This window comes from Rhinolophus hipposideros (genome assembly GCF_964194185.1).
Source record: "Rhinolophus hipposideros genome assembly, chromosome: X".
Classification (NCBI taxonomy): Eukaryota; Metazoa; Chordata; class Mammalia; order Chiroptera; family Rhinolophidae; genus Rhinolophus; species Rhinolophus hipposideros.
Window position 1 is genome coordinate 84,172,268 of NC_138046.1, and position 25,174 is coordinate 84,197,441.

The following is a 25,174-nucleotide window of genomic DNA, read 5'->3' on the forward strand; positions in this document are numbered from 1 at the left end:
CAACATTTACACTGTCTTGTGATTAATACTCTACATTGACCAGAAGTTGACTGTAAAAGTTGAAATCCAATAAATACATCTGGCCTTTTAAGTTAATATTATATCATAAACATATCCCTATGCTATTGTTTATAAATAATATTTTAGTGGTTACAAAATATTCCATTCCATGGAATATATACCTAATTTACCTAACTTCTCCTTTGATGTGAGGCATTTAGCCTAGTCCCAAGTTTTCACACTTAGTGGTAACATTTGGGATGAATATTTTTTTTAAGTTAATTGTCACCCAATAAGGGTGACAGTTGTTAGTAAATTTACATAGATTTCAGGTGTACAATTCTGTATTACATCGTCTATAAATCCCATTGTGTGTTCGCCACTCAGAGTCAGTTCTCCTTCCATCACCATATATTTGACCCCGTTTACCCTCTTCCAAAACCCCTCTTCCCCCTTACCCTCTGGTTGGGATGAACATCTTTTTATGTAAGTGTTTGTATTTCTGATTATTTACTTAGGATGGATCCCCATGAAACTCTAGAAGGGCCAAAGTGCATGAAAGTATGTGCCTTTATATATGGGTACACAGTGAAAATTCTTCCTCTAACCCCTGTTCCAAAGCCTTCCAATTCCCCACCTGGAGTCAGCCACTGTTATTAGTTTCATGTTAATTCTTTCAGGGTAGCTTATGCATATACAAGTAAATACATGTATATATTTTCTTTCCCACTCTTTTTTTTTTTACTCAATGGGAAGCATACTTTACACACTGTTATGTGCTTTACTTTTCTCACTTAACAATTACATCTTAGAGATTGTTTACGCTCCCACAAGCAATGCATGAGAGTGCCTGTTTCCCTAGACCCTTGCCAATACAATGTGTTAATAGAAACGTTTTAAAAGCTATTTATATGTATTGCCAAATTGCTTTTCAGAAAAATTGTACTAGTTTACACTCTCACCAGCTATGTGCGACAGTACTTGTTTATGAATCCTCACAGGCTTGGGACTTATCAGTCAGGAATAGTGTTTGCCTGTAACAAGAACCTCTCAGGCATCCTTAGTGAGTGCGTGTCCCCTCATGGTCACACGATGGCTGCTGTACCTCCAGCAGAGGGCTCTGACTTACAGCAGGAAGAAGAGGAAGAGCAAAAGGAGAAAGGAACAGGTCTGCTGAGCACCCCTCTACAAGGAGTTTTACGTTCCACTTTTTTAATGTCACCTTTGGCTGAAACTCTGTCACATGGCCAAGATTATCTGCCAGAGAGGCCAGGAAATGAAATTTTTAGCTAGGTACATTGCTGTCCCACACTGTCATGTTTTTTGATAGTAAGCAAGGAAGGGTAAGTGATACTGGGTTGAGAACAAGCAGTCTCCACCATATTTTTTTGATCTTTGGTAATTCACAAGCAAACAACAGTATCTGATTAATTTAATTTTCGTTTCTTTGAGTAAACATTTCTTATATGTTTGTATTAGCATTCGAATTTCTTCTTTGTAAATTTTATTTCTGACCTTCGCCCATTTATCCATGTAGGTCTTCAAGCTTTCCAAATTGCCCTTTTTATACAGTAAGGAAATAGTCATATATGTATGTAATTTGTTTATGGTACTTTTTCCTCATTCTACATAAAAAAATCTGAATATCTCTATAAAAAGTTGATCTTATCCATTGTTTTCTTATTCAGAAAGTAGATAATTAACCCTCTGTGTTTTTTAGTTAAACATATGCATATATGCCTGTATACTTCTGTAGGTAGAAAGCTAATAACTTCTATCACGTTTTCAAAGTGGACTCTTACCAAAAAAAGATAGAGGCAATTGTACTAAAGGTATTCCCATTAAAATAAGGAATAAGATAAATATGCCAATTATCACTGGTATCATTTAGTATTGTTCTAAAAGTTCTAGACAGCAAAATTAGGAATAAAGCAGAAATAAGAACTGTAATTATTGGAAATTAAGAGACCAAATTATCATGATGTAAGGCAAGGAATCCTGTTTATTTTTGTCCTTCATTATATGTAGCGCCTTCCATAGTGCCTGGCACATGTAAGATATTTGATAAATATTTGACAAACGAAAGAAATGATGTGATTATATAATTAGAAAATGTAAGAGAACCAACTGAAAAACTATTAAAACTAATATAAGAATTCAATAAATTGGGTAATCACTGACTATAAACCAGATTTCTAAAAATCAAGGATTGTTATATATCAATAATAACCTTAATATACCAAGGAAACAAGATTCTATTGATAATAACAACAATTGTATAAAATACCCAAGAATAATTTTAAGATTATGTGTGGAATATACATGAAGAAAACTTCAAAACTTTACTGATGAACATAAAAGAGGTCATGAACATGAATAAATAAAAGTGTTCTATGTGCCTGGTTACAAGAACTGAGTGTTGTAAAGGGTCATTAATTAATTGTATATGTTCAACACTATCCCAGATAAAAATCCTAGTTGAATTTTATGGGAAACTCATTTTAAAATTAATTTAAAAGAGTAAACAGGTATGATTAGTTTAAAGAGTGTTAGACAAAAAAAGGAAATGAAAAGAAATTAGCCTTATAAGATATTTAAAATATACTACAGTGCTACAATAATCAAGTTAATGTGGTTACAAAAACAAAAATAAACAGTAAATATTTTGTTATGTTTCAAATATTTTGTTGTGAAACTTTTCATACAAAATTAGGTTAGTACCCAAGACAAGGTTGTCCCCTATCACCTCTGCTTTTCAACATAGTGTTGGAAGTCCTCGCCAGAGCTATCAGGCAAGAGAAAGAAATAAAAGGCATCCAAATTGGAAATGAAGAAGTTAAATTGTCACTCTTTGCAGATGACATGATGCTATATATAGAAAACCCTAAAGACTCCACCAAAAAGCTATTAGAAACAATCATGAATACAGTAAAGTTGCTGGCTACAAAATCAACGTACAAAAGTCCATTGCTTTCCTATATACCAACAATGAAATCTCAGAAAAAGAGATAGAAAAAACAATTCCTTTTGCAATTGCAGCAAAAAGAATAAAATACCTAGGAATAAACTTAACCAAGGATGTGAAGGATTTATATGCTGAAAACTATAAGACATTTTTGAAAGAAATTGAAGAAGACACAAAGAAATGGAAAGACATTCCGTGCTCATGGACTGGAAGAATCAACATAGTTAAAATGGCCACATTGCCCAAAGCCATATACAGATTTAATGCAATCCCCATTAAAATCCCAATGGCATTTTTTAAAGAAATAGAACAAAAAATCATCAGATTTGTTTGGAACCACAAAAGACCCCGAATAGCCAAAGCAATATTAAAAAAAAAAGAACAATACTGGAGGTATCACACTCCCTGATTTTTGCTTGTACTACAGGGCTACAATAATCAAAACAGCTTGGTATTGGCGGAAAAACAGACACATAGACCAATGGAATAGAATTGAGAACCCAGAAATAAAACCACATAAATATGGACAGATAATTTTTGACAAAGAAGCTAAAAACATACAATGGAGGAAAGACAGCCTCTTCAATAAATGGTGCTGGCAGAATTGGATAGCTACGTGCAAAAGAATGAAACTGGACTGCTATCTGTCACCATGTACCAGAATTAATTCAAAATGGATCAAAGACTTAAGCATAAGACCTGACACAATAAACTGCTTTGAAGAAAACATAGGTACTAAACTTATGGACCTTGGGTTCAAAGAGCATTTTATGAATTTGACTCCAAAGGCAATGGAAGTAAAAACTAAAATAAACAAATGGGATTATATGAAACTGAAAAGCTTCTGCACAGCAAAAGAAACTATTGACAAAATAATGAGGCAACCAACTGAATGGGAGAAGATTTTCGCAAACAGTTCCTCTGATAAGGGGCTAATATCCAAAACATACAAGGAACTCATGAAACTCAACAACAAAAAAACAAACAACCCAATTGAAAAATGGACAGAGGACCTGAAGAGACATTTCTCCAAAGAGGATATACAAATGGCAAATAGACATATGAAAAAATGCTCAACATTGCTAATCATCAGAGAAATGCAAATGAAAACCACGATGAGATATCACCTCACCCCAGTCAGAATGGCTTTCATCAACAAAACAAATAGTAACAAGTGTTGGAGAGGCTGTGGAGAAAAAGGAACTCTCATACACTGTTGGTGGGAATGCAGACTGGTGCAGCCGCTATGGAAGGCAGTGTGGAGGTTCCTCAAGAAATTACGAATAGAATTACCATATGACCCAGCAATCGCTCTCCTGGGTATCTACCCCAAAAATATAAAAGCATTTCTCTATAGAGACACGTGTACGCCAATGTTCATTGCCGCTTTGTTTACGGTGGCCAAGACATGGAAACAACCAAAATGTCCTTCGATAGATGAATGGATAAAGAAGTTGTGGTACATATACACAATGGAACACTATTCGGCGTTAAGGCAAGATGATATAGGAGCATTTGTGACAACATGGATGGATCTTGAGAGTATAATGCTAAGTGCAATAAGTCAGACAGAAAAAGCAGAGAACTCTATGATTTCACTGATATGTGGTATATAAACCAAAAAGAACAAGACAAACAAATGAGAAAGAAAAACTCATAGACACAGACAATAGTTTAGTGGTTACCAGAGGGTAAGGGGGTGGGGGGTGGGTGATGAGGGTAAAGGGGATCAAATATACGGTGATAGAAGGAGAACTGACTCTGGGTGGTGAACACACAATGGGATTTATAGACGATGTAATACAGAAGTGTACACCTGAAATCTATGTAAATTTACTAACAATTGTCACCCCAATAAAATTAATTTAAAAAAATTAGGTTAGTACCATGAACACCCATATATTTATCACCCAGATTTAATGATGAACATTTTGCTGTATTTGCACATCCTTTTTTTCAAGGCATTTTTAGTGAAGTTTGAGACATCATAAAATCTATATTTCCTTGCTGTTCTTCTGTCTAATTGTCCTATCCATTATTGAAAGTGGAGCATTGAAGTTTCCAACTGTTGTTGAATTATTTGTTTCTTCCTTCAATTCGGTCAGCTTTTGCTGTATTTGGGGGCTCTGTTATTAGGTACATATATTTTTATAACTGTTATATCTTCTTGACGAATTCACCTTTTTATCATTATAAAATGTCCCTTCTGTGTCTCTAATAACAATTTTTGTCTTGAAGTCTATTTTGTCTGGTATTAGTATAGCTGTTCAGTTTCTCATTTGGGTAATGTCTTCATGGTATGTCTTTTACATCCGTTTATTTTCAGTCTGTTTGTGTCCTGAATCTAAAATGTGTAAAACAGCATGCAGTAGGATTATGGGCTTTTCTCCATTCTACCAATTAAATTGGAGAATTTAATCCATTTATACTTAATATAATAACTGACAAAGTATGGTTTACATTGTTCATTTTTCTCTGTGTCTTATTTCTTTTTTGTTCCTCAATTCTTCCATTACTGCCTTCTTTTGTGTTTATTTTCTAGTTTCTAGCTATTTTCTAGTGTCCCATTTTAATTCTTTTCTCTACATATTTGAGTTATTTTCTTGGTGATTATCCTGGGGATTATTAACATTAATAATTTATACCATTTTAATTCAGATTCATATCAATTTAATTTCAATAGTGTACAAAAACTTTGTTCCTATATGGTTCCATTCCCTTTCTTCTTTGTGCTATTACTGTCACAAATTACATCTTTGTGCGTTGTGTAGCCATGAACATAATTATAATTATTGCTTTATGCAGCTTTTTTAATTAGAAGAAAAAAGTGAGATACAACAAAAAATGTTTATCCTTTCTTTTGTATTTCCCTGTGTAGTTACCTTTACTAGTGATCATTATTCATGTGGATTTGATTTACTGTATAGTGTCCTTTCATTTTAACCTGAAGAGCTCCTTGTAGCATTTCTTAAAGGGCTGGACTATTAGTAATGAACTCATTTTATTGGCTTTAGAATTCTTGGTTGACAGTGTTTTTCTTTCAGCGCCTTGAATAATCCCACTGCCTTTTATCATCCGTGGTTTCTGATGATAAATACACTATAAATCTTAATGAGAATCCCTTCTGTGTTGAGTCACTTCAGTTTTGCTGATTTCAAGAGCTGATCCTTGTCTTTAGTTTTGGTTATGATGTATTGTCTTTTTCAGTTTATCCAACTTGGACTTGTTGAGCTTCTTGGATATATATATAGATTAACATTTTTCATCAAATTTGGAAACGTTTCAGCAATTATTTCTTCAAGTAGTCTTTCTGCCCCTTTCACTCACTCCTTTGGAGAATGCAATATACATATGTTGGTAAATTTGATGGCATCCCACAGGTGCCTTTGTCTCTGCTCATTTTCCTTAGTCTTTTTTTTCCCTGCTCATCAAACTGGATAATCTCAGTAAACCTATACTTAAGTTCACTAATTCTTCCTCCTTCTGCCTGCTCAAATCTGTTGAAAACCTCTACTGAATTTTACTTTTCAACTCTAAAATATCCATTTAGTTTCTTCTTGTAGTTTCTGTCTATTGGTAGTCTTTTTTTTTCCCCCCTTGGGAAGGGGAACAGGACTTTATTAGGGAACAGTGTGTACTTCTGGGACTTTTCCAAGTCAAGCTGTTGTCCTTTTGATCTTACTTGTGGAGGGTGCCATTCAGCTTCAAGTTGTTGTCCTTTCAGTCTTAGTTGTGGAGGGCGCAGCTCAGCTCCAGGTCCAGTTGCCGTTGTTACTTGCAGTGGCTCAGCCCACCATCCCTTGCAGGAGTCGAAGAGTTGAACCGGGAACCTTGTGGTTGAGAGCCCTCGCTCCAACCAACTGAGCCATCTGGCACTGGCCCATGTGGGAATCGAACTGGCAGCCTACGGCGTTAGGAGCATAGTGCTCCAACCGCCTGAGCCACCGAACTGGCCCAGTGTTCTCTTTTTGAAGAAACATTCTCATACTTTGCTTTATTTATTTTATTTATTTTTTTAAATTTATTTTTATTTTATTTATTTTTTTCAATTACAATTGACATTCAGTATTATTTTATGTTAATTTCAGCTGTACAGTGTAGTGGTTAGACAGTTATATAATTTATGAAGTGATCCCCCACCTGGCACTCTACGTAGTTTTTACAATATTACTGACTATATTCCCTATGCTGTACTTTTTATCTCTATGGCTATTTTGTAACTAACAATTTGTACTTCTTAATCCCTTCATCTTTTTTACGCAGTCTCTTATCCCACCTCCCATCTGGCAACCATCAGTTTGTTCTCTGTATCTATGAGTCTGTTTCTTTTTTGTTTGTTCATTTATTTTGTTCCTTAGATTCTATCTATAAGAGAGATCATATGGTTTTTGTCTCTGTCTGGCTTATTTCACTTAGCATAGTACCCTCTAGGTTCATCTATATTGTCACAAATGGTAAGATTTCATTTTTTATGGCTGAGTAATATTCCATTGTATATATGTACCACATCTTCTTTATCCAGTCTATTGATGAACACTTAGGTTGATTCCGTTTCTTGGCTGCAATGAACATAGGGGTGCATATATCTTTTCGAATTTGGGTTTTGGATTTCTTCAGATAAATATCCAGCAGTGGAATTGCTTGGTCATAAGGTAGTTCTATTTTTAATTTCTTGAACAACCTCCATACTGTTTTCCATAGTGGCTGCAATAGTTTGCAATCCCACCAACAGTGCCTGAGGGTTCCCTTTTCTCCACATCCTCACCAACACTTGTTATTTATTGATTTATTGATGACAGCCATCCCGACAGGTGTGAAGTAATATCTCATTGTGGTTTTTCTCTGGTGATTAATGACATTGAGCATCTTTTCATGTCTCTTGGCCATCTGTATGTCCTCGGGAGAAATGTCTATTCAGGTACTGTGCCCAAATCGGATTGTTTGTATTTTTTGGTGTTGAGTTATATGAGTTCTTTATAAATTCTGGATATTAAGCCATCGGATGTGTTATTGGCGAATATCTTCTCCCATTCAGTAGGTTTTCTTTTCTTTCTGTTGATGATTTCCTTTGCTGTGCAAAAACTTTTTAGTTTGGTGTAGTCCCATCTGTTTATTTTTTCTATTCTTTTCCTTCCCCGAGGAGATATGTCAGAAAAAAAATATTGCTACTGTGTTTCCCCAAAAATAAGACCGTATCTTATATTATTTTTTGCTCCAAAAGACGCATTAGGGCTTATGTTCAGGGGATGTCATCCTGAAAAATCATGCTAGGGCTTATTTTCCGGTTAGGTCTTATTTTCCGGGAAACGTGGTAAGAGCAATGTCAGAGAGTTTACTGCCTATGTTTTCTTCAAGGAGTTTTATGGCTTCAGGTCGTACATTTAAGTCTTTCATCCATTTTTGAGTATATGGCATATGGTGTAAGAAGGTGGTCTGGTTTCATGTTTCTGTGTGTATCTGTCCAGTTTTCCCAACACCATTTATTGAATAGACTTTCTTTACCCCATTATACATTCTTGCCTCCTTTGTCATAGATTAAATGACCATATTGGCGTGGATTTATTTCTGGGCTCTGTATTCTGTTCCATCGATCTATGTGTCTGTTTTTATGGCAGTACCATGCTGTTTTGATTGCTATAGCCGTGTAGTATAGTTTGGTATCTGGTATTATGATACCTCTTACTTTGTTCTTTCTCAAGATTGCTGTGGTTATTTGGGGTCTTTTTTGTTTCCATATAAAATTTAGGATTATTTTCTGCTAGTTCTGTGAAAAATGTCATTGGTATTTTGAAAGGGATTGCATTGAATCTATAGATTACTTTGGGTAATGTGGGTATTTCAGTGATGTTTCTTCTTATCCACAAGCATGGATATTTTCAATGTTTATTTTTTTAAACTTAAGGGAAACTTTATTTAGTCTTTCTAAAGTAATCTAGTTTAAAAAACAAGCTGAGGGTAGGAGAGAAGAAAGAAAATGAAACCTTCTGACAAACAGAGACAGGGAGACAGACAGAGATAGGGTGACAGGCAGGGGGAAGGTGGGTGGGCTCAGGGCCAGGACCTGCATCAGATCTTCTCCATCTTCTGTTTATTTGTATCTTCTCCAGTGTTTTATAATTTTCCCAGTACAGGTCTTTTACCTCCTTGTTTAAATTTATTCCTAGGTATTTTTTGATGCAATTGTAAATGAGATTGTTTTCTTAATTTCTCTTTTTGATAGTTTGTTATTGTATAAAAATACAATTGATTTCTGAATATTAATTTTATATCCTGCTACTTTAGTGAATTCATTTATCAGTTCTAATAGCTTTTTTTTTTTTGGTGGAATCTTTAGGGTTCTTTGTATATAGTATCATGTCACCTTCAAATAATGGCAGGTTTACTTCTTCCTTTCTAATTTGGATGCCTTTTTCTTTTTCTTGTCAGCTTGTTGTGGCTAAGACTTCCAATACTAGGTGGCATAAAAGGGGTGAAAGTGGACATCCTTGTCTTGTTTTTAATCTTAAGGAAAATGATTTTAGCTCTTCTCCATCGGGTATGATGTTAGCTGTTCGTTTGTCATATGTGGCTTTTATTGAGGTATGTTCCTACTTTGCTGAGAGTTTTTATCATAAATGGATGCTGAATTTTATCAAATTATTTTTCTGCATCTGTTGATATGGTCATGTTTTTTGTGCTTCATTTTGTTTATGTAGTGTGTCACGTTAACTGTTTTGTATATATTGAACCAACCTTGCATTCTAGGATTAGATCTCACATGCTCATGGTGTATATGATCTTTTTAATATATTGCTGAATTCGGCTTGCTAATATTTTGTTGAGGATTTTTGCATCTGTGTTCGTCAGGGATATCGGCCTATCATTTTCTTTTTTGTAATGTCTTTGTCTGGTTTTGGAATCAGGGTAATTAATGATGGCCTCATACAATGATCTTGGAGCCTTCCCTGCTTGAATTTTTTGGAATAGTTTGAGAAATATAGTTGTTAATTCTTCTCTGAATGTTTGGTAAAATTCACCTGTGAAGCAATCTGGTCCAAGACTTTTGTTAGTTGGGATCTGTTTGATTACTGATTTGATTTCATTAGTAGTAATCAGTCTGTTCAGATTTTGTGTTTCTTCTTGATTCAGTCTTGGAAGATAGTATGTTTCTAGGACAATATCCATTTCTTCAATTGTCCAATTTGTTGACATATAATTGTTTGTAGTATCCTTTAGTTCTTTATACATAGTCTCCTTTACCTCGTTGAACATGTTTAAAATAGCTGGTTAAAATCCTTTTCTAGTAAGTCCAACTTTGTTTAGAAAGTGAAGTAGTGTTTATTGGTTACTTCTTTTTCTATGTATGGCTATACTTTCTTATTTCTTTGCATATCTTGGAATTTTTTGTTGAAAATTGAACATTTTAAATAGTGTGGCAACTCTGGAAATGAGATACTCCCCACTCTGTTCCCCAGGGTTTGTTTTGTTGCTACTTGTTTTTATTTGTTTGTTTATAATTAGTTCAGAAAAAAATCATTAAAGTATATATTCTTTTTATTTGTGGCCACTGAAGTCTCAGTTTAGTGGTCAACTAATGACTGGACAGAGATTTCCTTAAATGCCTGAAACCAGTAAATCTCACAGTGTTTGACAAGGGACTCTATGTGCATGTTGAGACATGCCTCAGCACTCAGGCAGGCAATTTACAACTCTGCCTTAGGCTTCACTTCCTGCTTTGCCGAAGCCTGGGTGTCAGCCAGTGGTGAGTGCTAGGGAATTCTCAAGCCTTTCCTGACTATGCACATAGACCATATGCATGTTTATGGCCTTCTAGATTCCCATGAATATGTGGGAGTTTTTCTAATCCCCAGTGGATAACTCATTCTTCAGCTTTTCCTTTTAAGCTTTTGGGTTAGTCTATTGTTTGCCACAACTGTTTTCTATCACCTTAAGCAGCTGTGACATTAAAGCACTTGCCTTTAAATATTTTTGTTAAATGCCACCTAGGGAGAAGCTTTTTAGCACTAGGCTTTGAAAGAAAGCTCCAGCTCCATTCTGTTTCCTAGTTGCTGAGAATGTGGGCTGTTATTTTTCAAGGATACTGCTGAGCTGAGGAGACCTGAATGGGTCTAAGGCAAGGTAAAATGCTGTAAAGCGCACTGCTCTTACTGAGATTTAGCAATTTTTCTTAAGTACATGCTCTCCAGTTTGCTGTAAGTTTTTGGTTAATTTCCAGAGTTCTGAAAAAAGTTTATTTGGACAATTTTTGCCAGTTTTTTCATTGTTTTAATTCAGGAGCAAGTTTTTGGAGGTCCTTAACTTTGTCAGTTGTGCTGATGCCACCATCATGACATACTAAATAGTTCAGTGTGCAGCTCTATGAAAAATGACATTTTCTTCCATAGCTATAGGACCATTATATGACACCTAAGTAAAGTAACATTTATTTCCTATATTACTTAATGTCAAATCCTTATTTAAATTTCTCCAAATTGTACCAAAAATATCTTTTATAATTTGTTTATTCAAACCAGTATCTATTCAAGGACTACATTTTATTTGTATAATCTATTAGTCTCATTGGTTATGTAAAACATTTTATTAATGATAATTTTCAAACATACATATATGTAGAAGGTAGTACGCAAACACTGATGTTCTCAATACCTAGATCCTACAGTTGTAATATTTTGGTGTATTTGCTTCATCCACTTATCTATAGCTGTCTGTCTATCTGTAGTTTTCGCTGAGCCACTTCAGAGTAATGTGCAGCTATCACAACATGATATTTTACCCCTTAACGCTTCAGTAAGTCCTAAGAATAAGGACACCCTCTTATGTAAGCTTACAACCTTTGTTAGGTTTCACAGTTAATAACTCCCTAAGATCTTCTAATACCATGTCCATAATCAAATTTTCTCAACTGTTCCTCCATAATTTCTTGTATGGTGTTTTTTTCCAAAACCTAGGTCCAATCAAAACAGTTCTTTTTGTTTGTTTGTTTGTTTGTTTGTTTGTTTGTTTTTTCTTCAGCTTGACCCATCGACTTGCCCATGTATTGTATAGGTCAGGAATTTGGAAAGGGCACAATGAGGACAACTTGTCTCTACTCCATGCTGCCTAGGGCTTCAGCTGGGTAATTTTGAAGGCTGGAGGTCACTTGATGGCTAAGAGTTTGAATCATCTCAAGTTTCATTAACTCACATCTCTTGTGCCTGGACTGGGAGGACTCAGATACTAGAAATGCCAAGCAGAGTTCCAACGTGTGTCCTCTCCATATGGCTAGCTTCCTCACTGTTTGGTGGCCTCAAGGCAATCAAGCTTCTTACATGGTTGCTAAGGGCTCTAAGTGTGAGTGTTCTAATAAACAACGTGGAAACTGAAATTGCCTTTTCTGGTCTAGCCTCAGAAGTCATGCAGTGTCACTTTCAGCACATTCTATAGGCTATACATGAGCCTGCACAATTCAACGAGAGGGAACATAGACCCCACCTATCAATAGAATTTGGGCGCTTGTTTTTAAACCACCACACTTACAGAACTATAGAGAACAATATAAAATATATCTATAAATCCGTAACCGAAAATTGTGCATTAACATTTTTGCTATATTTGCTTTAGATCATTTTCTAAACAAATAAAATACCACCTTTAAAGGAAAGACTTCAACTTCCTGAATTGCCTTTTCTTCAATCTGCACACCTTTATACAGAAAGGCTCCTTTGTAATAATAATAGCTAACCAAGTAATCTTTAAATCTAGGTCAGTATCACCATCACCTCCTTTTTTTCTGTGACATTGATTTGTTTCTTTAATTAAAAATAGAGAGACTAGTACAATGAGTTATCATACTCTCATCACCGAGAATCAACAGTTATCAAGATTTTGCAATATTTGATTCATCTGTAGCTTCTTATTTTCAAAATTGTATATCCTTTAAAGCAATTCCCAGGTATTGTGCCATTCCCACCTTCTATGTACTTCAGTATGCATCTCTAAAAAATAGGGACATTTTCTCACATTGTTACAATCCTGTTGTTGTACATAACAAAATTAATAATTTGATAATTTCCTGACGTTAGCTACCACTAAGTCCATAATCGAATTTCCTCAATTGTCTAAGTAAAAAGTATTTTTACAGTGGATTTGTTTAAGTCAGGATCTAAATAGTGTCCATATGGCATTTGGGTATCATGCCTTTTAAGTCTCTTAATCTAGAGCAGTTGCCCCTCCCCCCACTTTTGTTTTATGTTGTTAAAAAAAAAAAAAACGGCAACCTGTATATTCGTCCTGTAGCACATCCCAATTTTTAGATTTGTTTGCTTCCTTGTGAAATTGTCTTTTTAATGAAACCAGGCCAGTTATCTTGTAGAATGTCTGATTGTTTTCTCATGGTGTCATTTAACTTGTTCTTGTATCTCTGTCTTTCTTAAAAACTGGAAGTAATGTGAACTGCTTACTTGATTTTAGATCTTTGGCAAAACTACTTCCCAGATTATGCTGTGAATTTTCTATTGTATTGCATCAGGAAATGCATGAAAGTGTTTGTCTCACTATTAGTGACAATAAAGTTAATACTTAGTTAAGGGAGCGATATCCTGATCTCACCCTTGTCAAGTTGGTTTTTTTCTTCTAGAGACTTACAAGTAATCTGTGAGGTAACACTTTGGTACTGTGTGAATATCCAATGCCCTTGAACCAGTTGTTCCACTAAGGGCTTGCAAACCTGTGATTTTCTAATTCTGTCATTGCTTCAACATTTATTAGCTGGTATTCTTATGTTAAGAAGAGCTTTGACTCATCATCTGGGGCAGTTTGGTTATACTGAAATATACTTCCTATATAAAATGTGGAATGAATATTTTTTGATTGAAGATTGTTAAGGAATTATAAAAGGATTATACAAGATGGTCTTCAGGAGCTCATAGCCAGGTTGGTAGACAAAATAACACATGTAAACATTAGGGAATGAGACAAGATTGTATGTGCTATGTATTAGGTTGGTGCAAAAGTAATTGCGGTTTTTGCAATTGTAACATTTTAAACCGCAATTACTTTTGCACCAACCTAATATTAAGTGACTTCTACATATTTTAAGTTCGGGGGATGGAGAAATCCATGTGAGCCCCTCTTAGAGGTTTGCATCATAGAAGGTTGATTTTAGCTAACTTTTGAAGGATGGACAGGTTTCGAAGAGGAGTTTAAAAGAGAAGAGGGTACTCCAGGCAGTGTGGATGGTGAGGGTGAAAGCACAGGGAGAGAAGATGAACTGTACATATTCTGAAGGTATAGTAAGGAAGCCATTTTGTCTAGAGAAGCTGAGAATATGGGTATGAAAATAAGGTTGGTGAGGTAGTTGGCCAGGAGCAGAATATGGACAACCTTAAATGCCAGTTCAGGGAGGTTAAGTTTTATCCATTAATAAGTGTATACTTTGTGTACTTTAGGCATTTGTGAACTAGCTTCTTACCAGATAGGAAGCAAAATCTGACTTTGTTTAAGCTGGAAGCAGGAAGACCAATTGAGATCATCTTTGGGGGGCTCAGAGGTAGGGAATATGGTTGCCATTCAGATAAATGTTTTCATCCTGTTTCCTCTGCAGCCCGTGTGACCCCAACTCTGCCGAAGCAGGACCGTCCTGTGCGTGAGGGGACCCGGGTAGCTTCCATTGAGACTGGTTTGGCTGCAGCAGCTGCAAAGCTGGCCCAGCAGGTAGGTGTTGACAGCTAGTCAATGGCCCTGCGACTTAATCTAGTTTAACTTAGAGCCTCAAAGCTCAGACCTTTGAGTTGATAGGATCCCACTGTTGTTTCACTGGGGAGTGTACTCCCTTTCATCTTTATCCATGACAGTATTCTAGTCCCTCCTATATCCTTCAGATCCCAACTCAATGACAAGCTACTTCCACAGGTCACACAGTTGACATGATTTAGGGTGAAAGAATATAGAGGGCCGGCGGAAGGGCCTTGCTTTTCTGGGTGTGTAATATCCTCTCAGATGGGAGGGACCATGTCTGTCCTTGGGTAATAGCATTAGCCTTCAGATGAAGCCCCAAGGAGGTGACTCAATTGAGTATACTCAAGTTTTCAGCTACGCACCAGTATTGGAATTTGCTTTTTGGGGGAGAGGCTTTTCTTGTTCTCTATATCAAATACTATTGCCTTGATCTTCACCCCCTTCCTCCCAAGAAAAGTTCACCCACTAAGTTTTGTCTTAAAGGGTCACTTCATTAGAATCAAGTTGACTTTTTTGCCTGTTAGAGTTGGCAGGGTTCTTGAATGTATATACTGTGTTCAGCAACCCTGAGAGCAGTTGGAGGGGAATCTTCTGATTTTTTCCTTATCAACATCTGCTTAGCTCCTTGTGCCACATCCCATAGTTTAGAGCATTTATTGAGCATCTGTTTTATGTTAGGTGCTTCCATGTACCATGTCTCAGGTGATATGCCCAGGACCCCTGTTCAATAGGTGATATTTTCACCATTTTACAGGTGAAGAAAATGAGACTCTCTTTAAGTGACTAGTCCAGGATAATACAGCCAGTAAATGGAGGAGACAAGATTCAACTCGTATCTTCTAATTTTCATGTTACTTGTTATTTAAATAAAATGAAATAGTTAAGTGTTTACATAATTCAGTAATTATATTCTATTTAAAAAAATAATAAAATGGTGTTTTTAATGTGATGTTCTATGGCGCTCTGAAGTTGCTTAGAAGTGTCTCAGAGGCTTTTGTTAGGAGCCTGCAGGCCAGGAGGCCCCTTTATTTTTTTAAAACACAATTGTTTTATTTGTCAATTACAGTTGACATACAATAGTATATTAGTTTCAGGTGTACCACATAGTGATTAGACATTTATATAACTTGTGATCACCCCAATAAATCTAGTACCCTCCTGATACCACATATAGTTATTACAATATTATTGACTATGTCCCTTATGCTATTCTTTACATTCCCATAACTGTTTGGTAACTACCAATTTGTACTTCTTAATCCCTTCTCCTTTTTCACCTAACCTCCAACCATCAATCCAGCTAGCAACCATCAAAATGTTCTCTGTATCTATGAGTTTGTTTCTGCTTTGTTGTTTGTTTTGTTCTTTAGATTCCACATATAAGTGAAATCATATGGCATTTGTCTTTGTCTGACTTTCTCCACTCAGTACAATACCTTCTCGTTCCATCCATATTGTTACAGATGGCAAGATTTCATTCGTTTCTATGGCTGAGGAATATTCCATTGTATATATGTACCACCTCTTCTTTATCTATTCATTCATTGATGGACACCCAGGTTGCCTCCATATCTTGGCTATTGTAAATAATGCTGCAATGAACATATGCATACACATTTCTCTTCGAAGTAGTGTTTTGGGTTTCTTTGGATAAATACCCAGAGGTGGGATTACTGGATCTTTCTTTGTCTCTTATTATAGCCTTTGTTTTAAAGTCTATTTTGTTGGGTATAAGTATTGCTACCCTAGCTTGTTTGTTTTCATTTTCAAGAAATATCTTTTTCCTTCCCTTTTTGTTCAGTCTATGTGTGTCTTTCAATCTGAACGGAGACTCTTGTAGGCAGCATATGTAAGGGTCTTGTTTTTCTTTCTATTCAGACACCTTATTTCTTTTCATTGGAGAATTTAATCCATTGACATTTGAAGTAATTGTTTATAGATATGTAGTTATTGCCACTTTATTGTTCAGATTTTTGATCTTTATTTTTTTCTTCTTAAAGAAGTCCCTCTAACATTTCTTGTAATACTGGTTTGGTGTTGATGAACTTCTTTAGCTTTTTGTTTTTGTCTGGATAACTGTTTTATCTGTCCTTTGATTCTCAATGATAGATTTGCTGGGTAGAGTAATCTTGGTTGTAGTTCCTTGCTTTTCATCACTTTGAATATTTCCTGCCAATCCCTTATGCCTGCAAAGTTTCTGTTGAGAAATCAGCTGACAGTCGTATGGAAGCTCCCTTGTAGATAACTAACTGCTTTTCTCTTGCTGCTTTTAAGATTCTCTCTTTGTCTTTAACCTTTGGCATTTTAATTATGAGGTGTCTTGGTGTTGGCCTCTTGGGGTTCATCCTGTTTGGGACTGTGTACAATTCCTGGGCCTGTATGTCTATTTCCTTCACCAGGTTATGGAAGTTTTCGGTCATTATTTCTTCAAAATGGTTTTCAATTCCTTGCTCTCTCTCTTCTCCTTTTGGTATCCCTCTGATGTGTCTGTTGGTATGCCTGATGTTGTTCCAGAAGCTCCTTAAACTATCTTCATTTTTTTTGGATTCTTTTTTTCTTTTTGCTGTTCTGATTGGGTGTTTTCTGCTACCTTAACTTTTGAATCACTGATTTGATTCTCTGCTTCATCTAATCTGTTGATTCCCTCTAATGTATTATTTATTTCAGTTATTCTTTGTTTCTGACTCGGTCTTTTTTTAATGTTTGCTATCTCCATTTTTATGTTTTCTATCTCTTTGTTGAAGTTCTCCCTGAGATCATTGAGAATCCTTATAGCCAGTGTTTTGAACTCTGCATCTGGTACATTGCGTGTCTCCATTTTGTTTAGTTCTTCTTCTGGAGCTTTGTTCTATTCTTTCATTTGGGACATGTTTCTTTGTTTCCCCATTTTGGCTCCCTTTCTGTGTTTGTTTCTATGTATTAGGTAGTGCTGCTATGTCTCCTGGTCTTAGTAGAATGGCCTTATATAGTAAGTGTCCTGTGGGACCCAGTGGCACAGTCTCCCTTGTCACCTGAGCCGGGTGCTCCAATTGTGTTCCTTGTGTGGGTTGTATGTGCCCTCCTGTTGTAGTTGTGCTTTGGTTTCTGTTTGCACATCAGTGGGAGAGATTGACCCTTGAGCTGGTTAGTTGTGAGGACTGGCCATGACTGCAGTCGAGCTGTTGTGCAGGGGCTGACCTTATGGAGCAGGACTCACTTTGGCGGGGCTCCGTGCCTGCCTAGTCTGTCCTTTGGGTGTGTCATCCAGGGAGGCAGCCCGGTGGTGCTTTGGCTGGGTCTGAAGCCAGCCACTGGTTTTGCCAGCCCCAGGGCCTCCTGGGAGGGGCCTTGCCACAGGCCAAGTTCAGCCATAGCCTGTACACTGTCCAGAGCCACCTGGCATCAGCCACAAAGCATTCTGCAGATGGCTGCCACCTGCGCTGGGCTTGGAGGTGCCTGGGAGAGGCCACCTGAGACTGGCGGCTGCCAATGCTGGGTTTGGGGCTGCTCAGCAAGAGGTACAGGGTGCACTGAAGCCAGATGCTGCTTGTTTGGGTTTTGTCAGGCAGCCCTTCTTCGAACAGAACTTCTCTCTGATATGTATACCTTAGTGCCATGTAAAATGTAATTTGGAAAAAAACAAAAACAATGGGGTTCTGCTTTAAATAAAGAAAAATTAATTAAAGGTGTGAAAACTACACTCAGCCTTCTAAGGAGCTCACTTCTGTGTGAGTTATTCAGGAATGACCTCAATGAAGAGGTTTTGAAATCTGGGAGGGGTTTTGCAGATGAAGCTTTTGTAGGGGACAGGGAAGAATTTCAGGGTAAGATAACTAATTTATACAGCACAGAGGCCGTCTAGATTTGGTCTCTGGTCACCTCTCCTCCTGACTTCCTGCCAGCCCTACATGCACATCCTTTATACTAGCCATACTATTGCTATGCTACTATGCTACTCATAGTTCACTGTGTATCAGATTGTCTCACGCCTCTGTGCCTTTGCACAGGCTGCTCCATCTGCCCATTGAGAATCATGCCCTCCTCTCAGATGCCTTACCTAACCCTCCTTCACACCATTTATTGTCAATTTATTTCAGTATCCTTCTGTGCTTCCATAGCATTCTCTCGTGGTATTTACAATCATTAGTGTACTTTTCTGTGGTCCTTATTAAACTGTGATTGCCGCAGGAATGGGGCTATATCTAATTTAACTTGGTATCCCCATTATTCTAAGCATATGTTTTGTCAGTGTTGGGTGAGTAAATGAATGAATGAGCAGATATTTTTGGATTGGAGGCTTCATTGTGAGGAGCAGGGTAAGATAAATAGAGGTTAAAAAATAGATTCTGGAGCCAGCCTGCCTGAGTTTTAATCCTCATTGTACCACTGAGCAAACTATTTAATTTGTGCCTCAGTTTCTTTATAGACTTTGAGGATTAGATGAGGTAATGTATATAAAAACTCTGAGAACAGCACTTGCCATGTAGTATATATACTATAGACATGTTTGCTTTTCATCATTATCATTATGGATTGGCTACGTGTAAGTGGCCAGAGTCTGGAAGACCATGAGTGTCAGGCCAGGGAGTTTGAACTTGGGTGCAGACTTGCTAGGCTTTTTAAGCAAAGGAGTTGTCCAAGTGAAAGTAGCCTTGTCATAAGACAGTCTAGTCTTCTGTGGGGCAATCTGGGTGAATTATATGAGAAGTAAATAGGCAATAAAGGTAGCAAATTTAGGCTATGTGATCTAGGTATAAACAGATTTCTGGATTCAGATAAGAGAAATGGGGTCAGAAATACAGTTCTTGGTATGGGTGGAATACCGGCGTGGCTGAGAAAAGAGATTCTGAAGTCAGATGGCTTGAGTTTTAATTCCAGGTTTGCCACTTACTGGTCCTGTAACCTTGGGGAAATGACTTAAGCTCTTAGTGCCATGATTTCTTCTCCTAAAAGTGGGATTATGATTCTTCTGATACTTCTTACAGATATTAAATGAGTTAAATTATAGAAGAGTACCTGGCATGTATTACTAATATTATTATTCTTGTCCCCCACAAATTCCTATTGTAGCTGCAGCCTGTCAGATCTTTCAAAGGCAAGAGTAGGAGTAGACCTATGTTGCCAAGAGAGGGCAAAGATATGTAATCACTGAGTTGGTCTGTGTGGCTATGTACCATCGTTCACATGCTCTCAGCATCACTTTTCCAGGTCCTCAGGGCTCCAGATGCCCACTACACAGGTACCCACTACCCAGTGGATAGTAAATCCACAGAGCAATGGATGGATGAAATCCAAGATATTGGGAGAAGTGATATAGTTCCTTATTCTTCTCTTCATCCCAGGTTGAGGTTTTAAGACTGATGACCTAGAGGTTTGTCAAGTCCTCTATTAAAAGAAAGAGGAAGATGAACAATAATGAATGTCAACTATAATTTTCTATATATGTATATACTTACATATATACATGTAAGCAGAGTACAGCATTAGGAATACAGACAGTGGAAATGTAATGGCTCTGTGCGATGTCAGAGGGGTTGTAGATAGGGGGAGGGGTTTGTCACAGTGTGAGGGATACAAATGATAAATGTCTAACTATTACATTGTTTTGTGCACCAGAAACTAATTTTAAAAATGTTAAAAAAGAAAGAGGAAGATACACCCTTGTAAGAGATGAAGATAGAATAACAATTTACCACTTGTTGAGTACCTACTATATGCTACATGTTTGTTTGTATGTCATTATTTTATTTAATCTTTCCGACAATCCTGAAAAATAGACATTATTTTGCCCATTTTTCAGATGAGGCGATTGAAATTGGGAAAGGTTAGTAACTTGACCAAGATCATCCAACTTAGGAGCGCAAGCCTAGATTTGAACCCAGGTCTACCTCATTCCAAACCTACTATTACCCTTTTATTCTGAGGTGTCCCATTCTGAGAAGTGTGCAGGGTGGTTGTTTAGATAGGCCTGGTTGACTCCTGGGCCCAGGAACTCTTCAGTTGTGAGGCTTTCAGCTCAAGATACTTAATATCCCTGCATCTCAGTTTTCTCATCTGTAAACTAAGGGATTTTTCTTCTCAGGGCTGCTCTGAGGAGTGAATAAGATAAAGTATATAAAGGGTCTCAGCTGCTGACATAAATTTAGCTATTACTATTACAAGTGGCCACAATCCACCTAGTAACTGGCAGTGTTATTATCAAAACCCAAGTCTCTGAACTCATTTACCCTCCTGTTGCCACTGTACTGATTAGTAGCAGTGATGACTTCCGGATGGATGGTCCCAAAAAGATGACCTCAGGTGTTGAAGGCATGTTTGTGTGTCCATGCATCCAGGCTAGACTTGGGGTGGGGACAGGTTGAGGTCCACATTGACCATTGTCTAATTTCCCTTCTGGGAAATTCTCTTTTCTCCATTCCTGAATTTTCGCTTTCCATTTGGCTTGTGTTTCAGGAGCTGCAGAAGGCCCAAAAGAAGAAATATATCAAGAAGAAGCCTTTGTTGAAGGAAGTAGAACAGCCTCGCCCTCAAGAGTCCAATCTCAGTGTGGCAGCACCAGCCCCGACTCTGACCACTACACCCCAGCTTCTCACCTCCTCCTCACCCCTGCCTCCTCCTGAGCCTAAACAAGAGGCCCTCTCAGGAAGTCTTGCTGACCACGAGTATACTGCTCGTCCCAATGCCTTTGGCATGGCTCAGGCAAACCGCAGCACCACACCCATGGCCCCTGGCGTCTTCTTGACCCAGCGACGCCCTTCCATTGGCTCCCAGAGCAATCAAGCAGGACAAGGTACAACTGCCATATGGTTATAGAACTGAGCAGGATCTTATGCACTCCAAACCCTATGCACTCTGGTAGATGAGAATACCTGGGAGGGACGTTGGCAGCCCACCTAAGGTGCTTGGACTTGATCTCATAGTCCATGAAGAGACAGACATTGACTGGTGTTAACAGAGACAAACTCAGATGTAGGTTTAGAAAGATGCTTCTGGTGGCCAGAGTAGAGGGTGAGTGAGCTGGAGGTGGGAAGTCTAAAACAGGCACATACACAGATCCAAGCTACAGTGAAGAGAGGCTGGGGCTCTGGCACAGGGAATGGAGAGGGATGGGGATAAACTGATTAAATATGGAGGAGATCACATGGGACATGGGAGGTGATTTGATATGGGAGGGGAAGAGGCCAGGGTCGGAGACTCAGGCCCTCCTTTGACTCGCTTTGGCCCTCAAAGCCCAGTCCCTAGAATATGTAGCTCAAGCGGGTGGGGTTGATGTGGCATTGGGGTGATGAGGATAGGGGTTTCTAATGAAACCAGGCCCTGGGGGCGGCAACTTCAGGGACACTGAGCTATAAGCACTAACCAGGCACTTGTCTAATACTGGTGGACAGGATGAGAGACCAGGGAGGCGCAATCACATCCCTGAAGAATTTAGGAAGGCAACATTATTGGGACCAAAGAAACCAGTGGGAAAAAGAACCAGACAGACTAACTGGGGAGTTGGTGCATGAGATCACAGGAGGAAGAGCCGGGGCACGTGGCGTTTGATGGGAGTAGTTAAGGAGGGCTTCTTGCCCAAGATGGGCCTGGTGTAAGGATGGGGACACTGGGCAGAGGAAAGGAGGAGAGACTGGCCCAAGGACAGTTGGTGCTGGAGTTGCTGCTGGAGCCCTTGCCGTAGCCTTTGCTTCTCTCTCCCTTCCCCCCACAGGAAAGCGTCCCAAAAAGGGCCTGGCCACAGCAAAGCAGAGACTCGGCCGTATCCTGAAAATCCACAGAAATGGCAAACTGCTTCTGTGAGCTCCCTCATGTTCTGCCCATCACCCCTTCACCCCCACTGCCTTCTCCGTTGTCAACTCTCGGGGCGCTCCTGGATCCTGTCTGCCCCAGACAAGGTGCTGAGGCGCATTGTCCTGCTTTCTTGGAACTGACCAAAGGCAGGGACTCCTCCACGGCCCCGTCACTGACCCCCAGCTCCCTTCCCCACTTCCACTGGGGACATCCTGCCTTCTCCATACCTCTGAGTAGCAAGTAAGTGGGAGAGGGTTTCAGCTGCCTAGAACCCTCTTTTCTGCTGCTCCAACCCATTTCCTTTCACCAGCTTTGTGTGCCCCTTACTCTCGTCCCCACCTAGAGCCAGAAGGCAGGATGAGGAGAGCACGAGGACAGCCTGGTTCCCCTCAGTATTTCCCTGCTCATGAATTGGGAGGCCCAGTGCGCCACACTTTCCACACCTCCAGCCTGTCTCCAGGAGGCTGCCCACCTCTTCCTCTTCCTCCCCTCAGCCCAGTGGACATGTCCCACTCAAGACTCGTTCCTGGCAGAAGGGTCTGGCCTCTGCCCTCTCTTGCCAAATGCTTCATGGAAATAAAGAGGAGGGCCCAGAGTCTCCTTACTGCCCCTCCACGGGCCATTTCCAGAGGTAACCTAGGAAGGCCATGGGCTGACTTCACTCAACCTTGGGAAAAGGACAGATTCCTGTCACTTCTCAAGGTGGGGAGAGGACCGATGTCCAAGCCTTTGACCACAACTTTGTTGCCCATCGGGGGAAGCAACTTTTGGTTGGCTAGAGATGAAGCCCCCATCCCAGGCTGAGCTCCAGGAATTTGCCTGGATTTTGAGGTCCTGCAGAACATTATCCGTGTGGCTGTGGCTGGGTCCCAGCAGGTGAGAAACCGTCTCCTAAAAGCCTGAAAGCACCTGCCACTGAAGCAGATAACCTGGGCTCTGCGGCCTGCTCCCTTCATCTGTACCACAGAGCACAGCCTGGACCTTCTGGGGAGGATGTGGCAGGACCTCTCAGCTCTGGGTTCTCCATCCGGAGCCTCCCTGCTTCTTTCTTCACCTGATGTCTTGATCGGAAGACCTCAGAACTCCCATCTTCACTCCTGGGTGTCTGCACTCCCAGACGTCGGATTAATGCTCAAGCAGAGTGCAGACGGCCACCCGGGAGCCCAGGCCTAGGAGAGGAGGCACTCATCTGTAAAGGAGCAGGCCACCTGATCCTCCCCTCCCCCGCTTCCCTTTGTGGATGTCTCTGTGGTCTAGACAGTGACCACCCTTCCTCTCTCCCTGGCATCCTGGACTGGATGGAGAATGTCCCCCTCCCTCCGTTTTGGCACTGCCCACATGGAGTGCATCCTTACCCTCTAGCCCACTCCAACCTCACCCCAGTTGGCCCAGTGCTTCTGGGGAACTTAACAGCTACCATGCAAACCACAGGGAATATGTGAGACTTCCCTTGTCGTCTTTATGTTTCCGGTTTGTCTTTTCTCCACAGCCCATATCTATTTTTCCTTGGTATCAGGGGTCCCTTAGCCCCATTTGCTTTTCCTATCTTGGGGACCCCAGGGGCCAAGCAGTCCTCCATCTAGTCACACCAAAGGCAAAAAGCCTGGCTACCTCCCCCCTAGCACATGAGGTCCCCACTCCTCTCCTCTCTGTTTCTGCCCAGCTTTACTTTTCTTGGGGATTTCAAGGCAGCAGAGCGTAGTGAGGGGAGGGAAGGGGGGGGGCAGGCTGTGTTCCTGTGCAGGCAACTGCCTGACTAGGCCCTGACTGCTGTAACCAAGACCAGGACCCCCGCCCTTCTGCCCATTAACAACCCCCCTTGATCTTTCAAAGGCAGCTAATTGCTAGCAAATCCCCCTAGTTCCAGGCCTCTTTCCCCTTTGTTTCTTCGTTAGAAGTTTCTGTGCAGCTGAAACCCAACTCCATTTGACTGGGTTTCCCTTTAGTTTAGTTGAGCTCTCAGAGCTTCCTGTTTGTTTTGTGTTTCAAATGAAAAGCAAGTTTACCCTCAGAGTTATGCTTTTCCAAAGAGGCTAGTGTGCTTTTTTTTTTTTTATGTTTCAGGTTCTAAGTGAAGTGAGTTGGGGAGGGGTTGGGAGTGGTAGTAACCAAGGTTTAGAACATGGTGAGAAAGTTAACCTCTGGTCTCCAATACCCAGCACAGAGCTGGGGATAAGATAGGGGGCAGGGAGAGAGGATTTCTATTCACCTTTAATATATTTTTACAAAAAAGCAAACAATTTAAAAACAAGCCCACCGCTTCTGTACATGTCTAAATATATTTTTAGAAGTGGGTAGGATTGTGAATTTCTGATGCAGGGCCTTTTTATAAACAGGTTAGAATAGCATCATACACACTTGGTTTTTTCCCCCTGTTTTTTTCTTATGTTGTGTTACTAATGTAATTTATATTTTTTTTTAGATCCTCCCTTTCCTATAGAGATAAAAGTGATTTATCTTGGCAATTGCTTTGCTTGTCTTTTTTTTTTTTTTTTTTTTTTTTTGGTGGCGGTGGCGGTGGTGGTGATGGTATGGGGTACAAGAGTGTTGCCTTCTCTTTACATTGTCTCTGATTCTCCCATCAACTCAGCACATCCCTGGTTCCCAGCCGTATACCCAAGGTGGGGAGGGGATAGGATCCCTTCCTTCATGAGAGCCACAGTTCACACACCAGAAACATAATGAGAAGGACAGTGAGCAGAAAAACCAAAAAGGATGCATCAATTC

The 25,174-nt window shown here is 39.3% G+C and overlaps 1 protein-coding gene across 3 annotated transcripts in view; it reads left to right on the forward strand.

The window, feature by feature from the left end:
* PHF8 (PHD finger protein 8) overlaps nt 1–24,915 on the forward strand; it is a 126,925-nt gene extending 102,010 nt beyond the window's left edge. For 2 of the 3 annotated variants that reach the window (XM_081041809.1, XM_081041808.1), the window contains 3 exons: nt 14,547–14,656; nt 21,113–21,449; nt 22,368–24,915. In XM_081041809.1, the coding sequence (XP_080897935.1) occupies nt 14,547–14,656; nt 21,113–21,449; nt 22,368–22,456 (536 nt within the window). In that variant the 3' untranslated portion in view covers nt 22,457–24,915. The remainder of the gene's footprint in view (nt 1–14,546; nt 14,657–21,112; nt 21,450–22,367) is intronic. The other variant, XM_081041810.1, reaches the window with a different exon arrangement.
* Nucleotides 24,916–25,174: the final 259 nt, after the last annotated feature.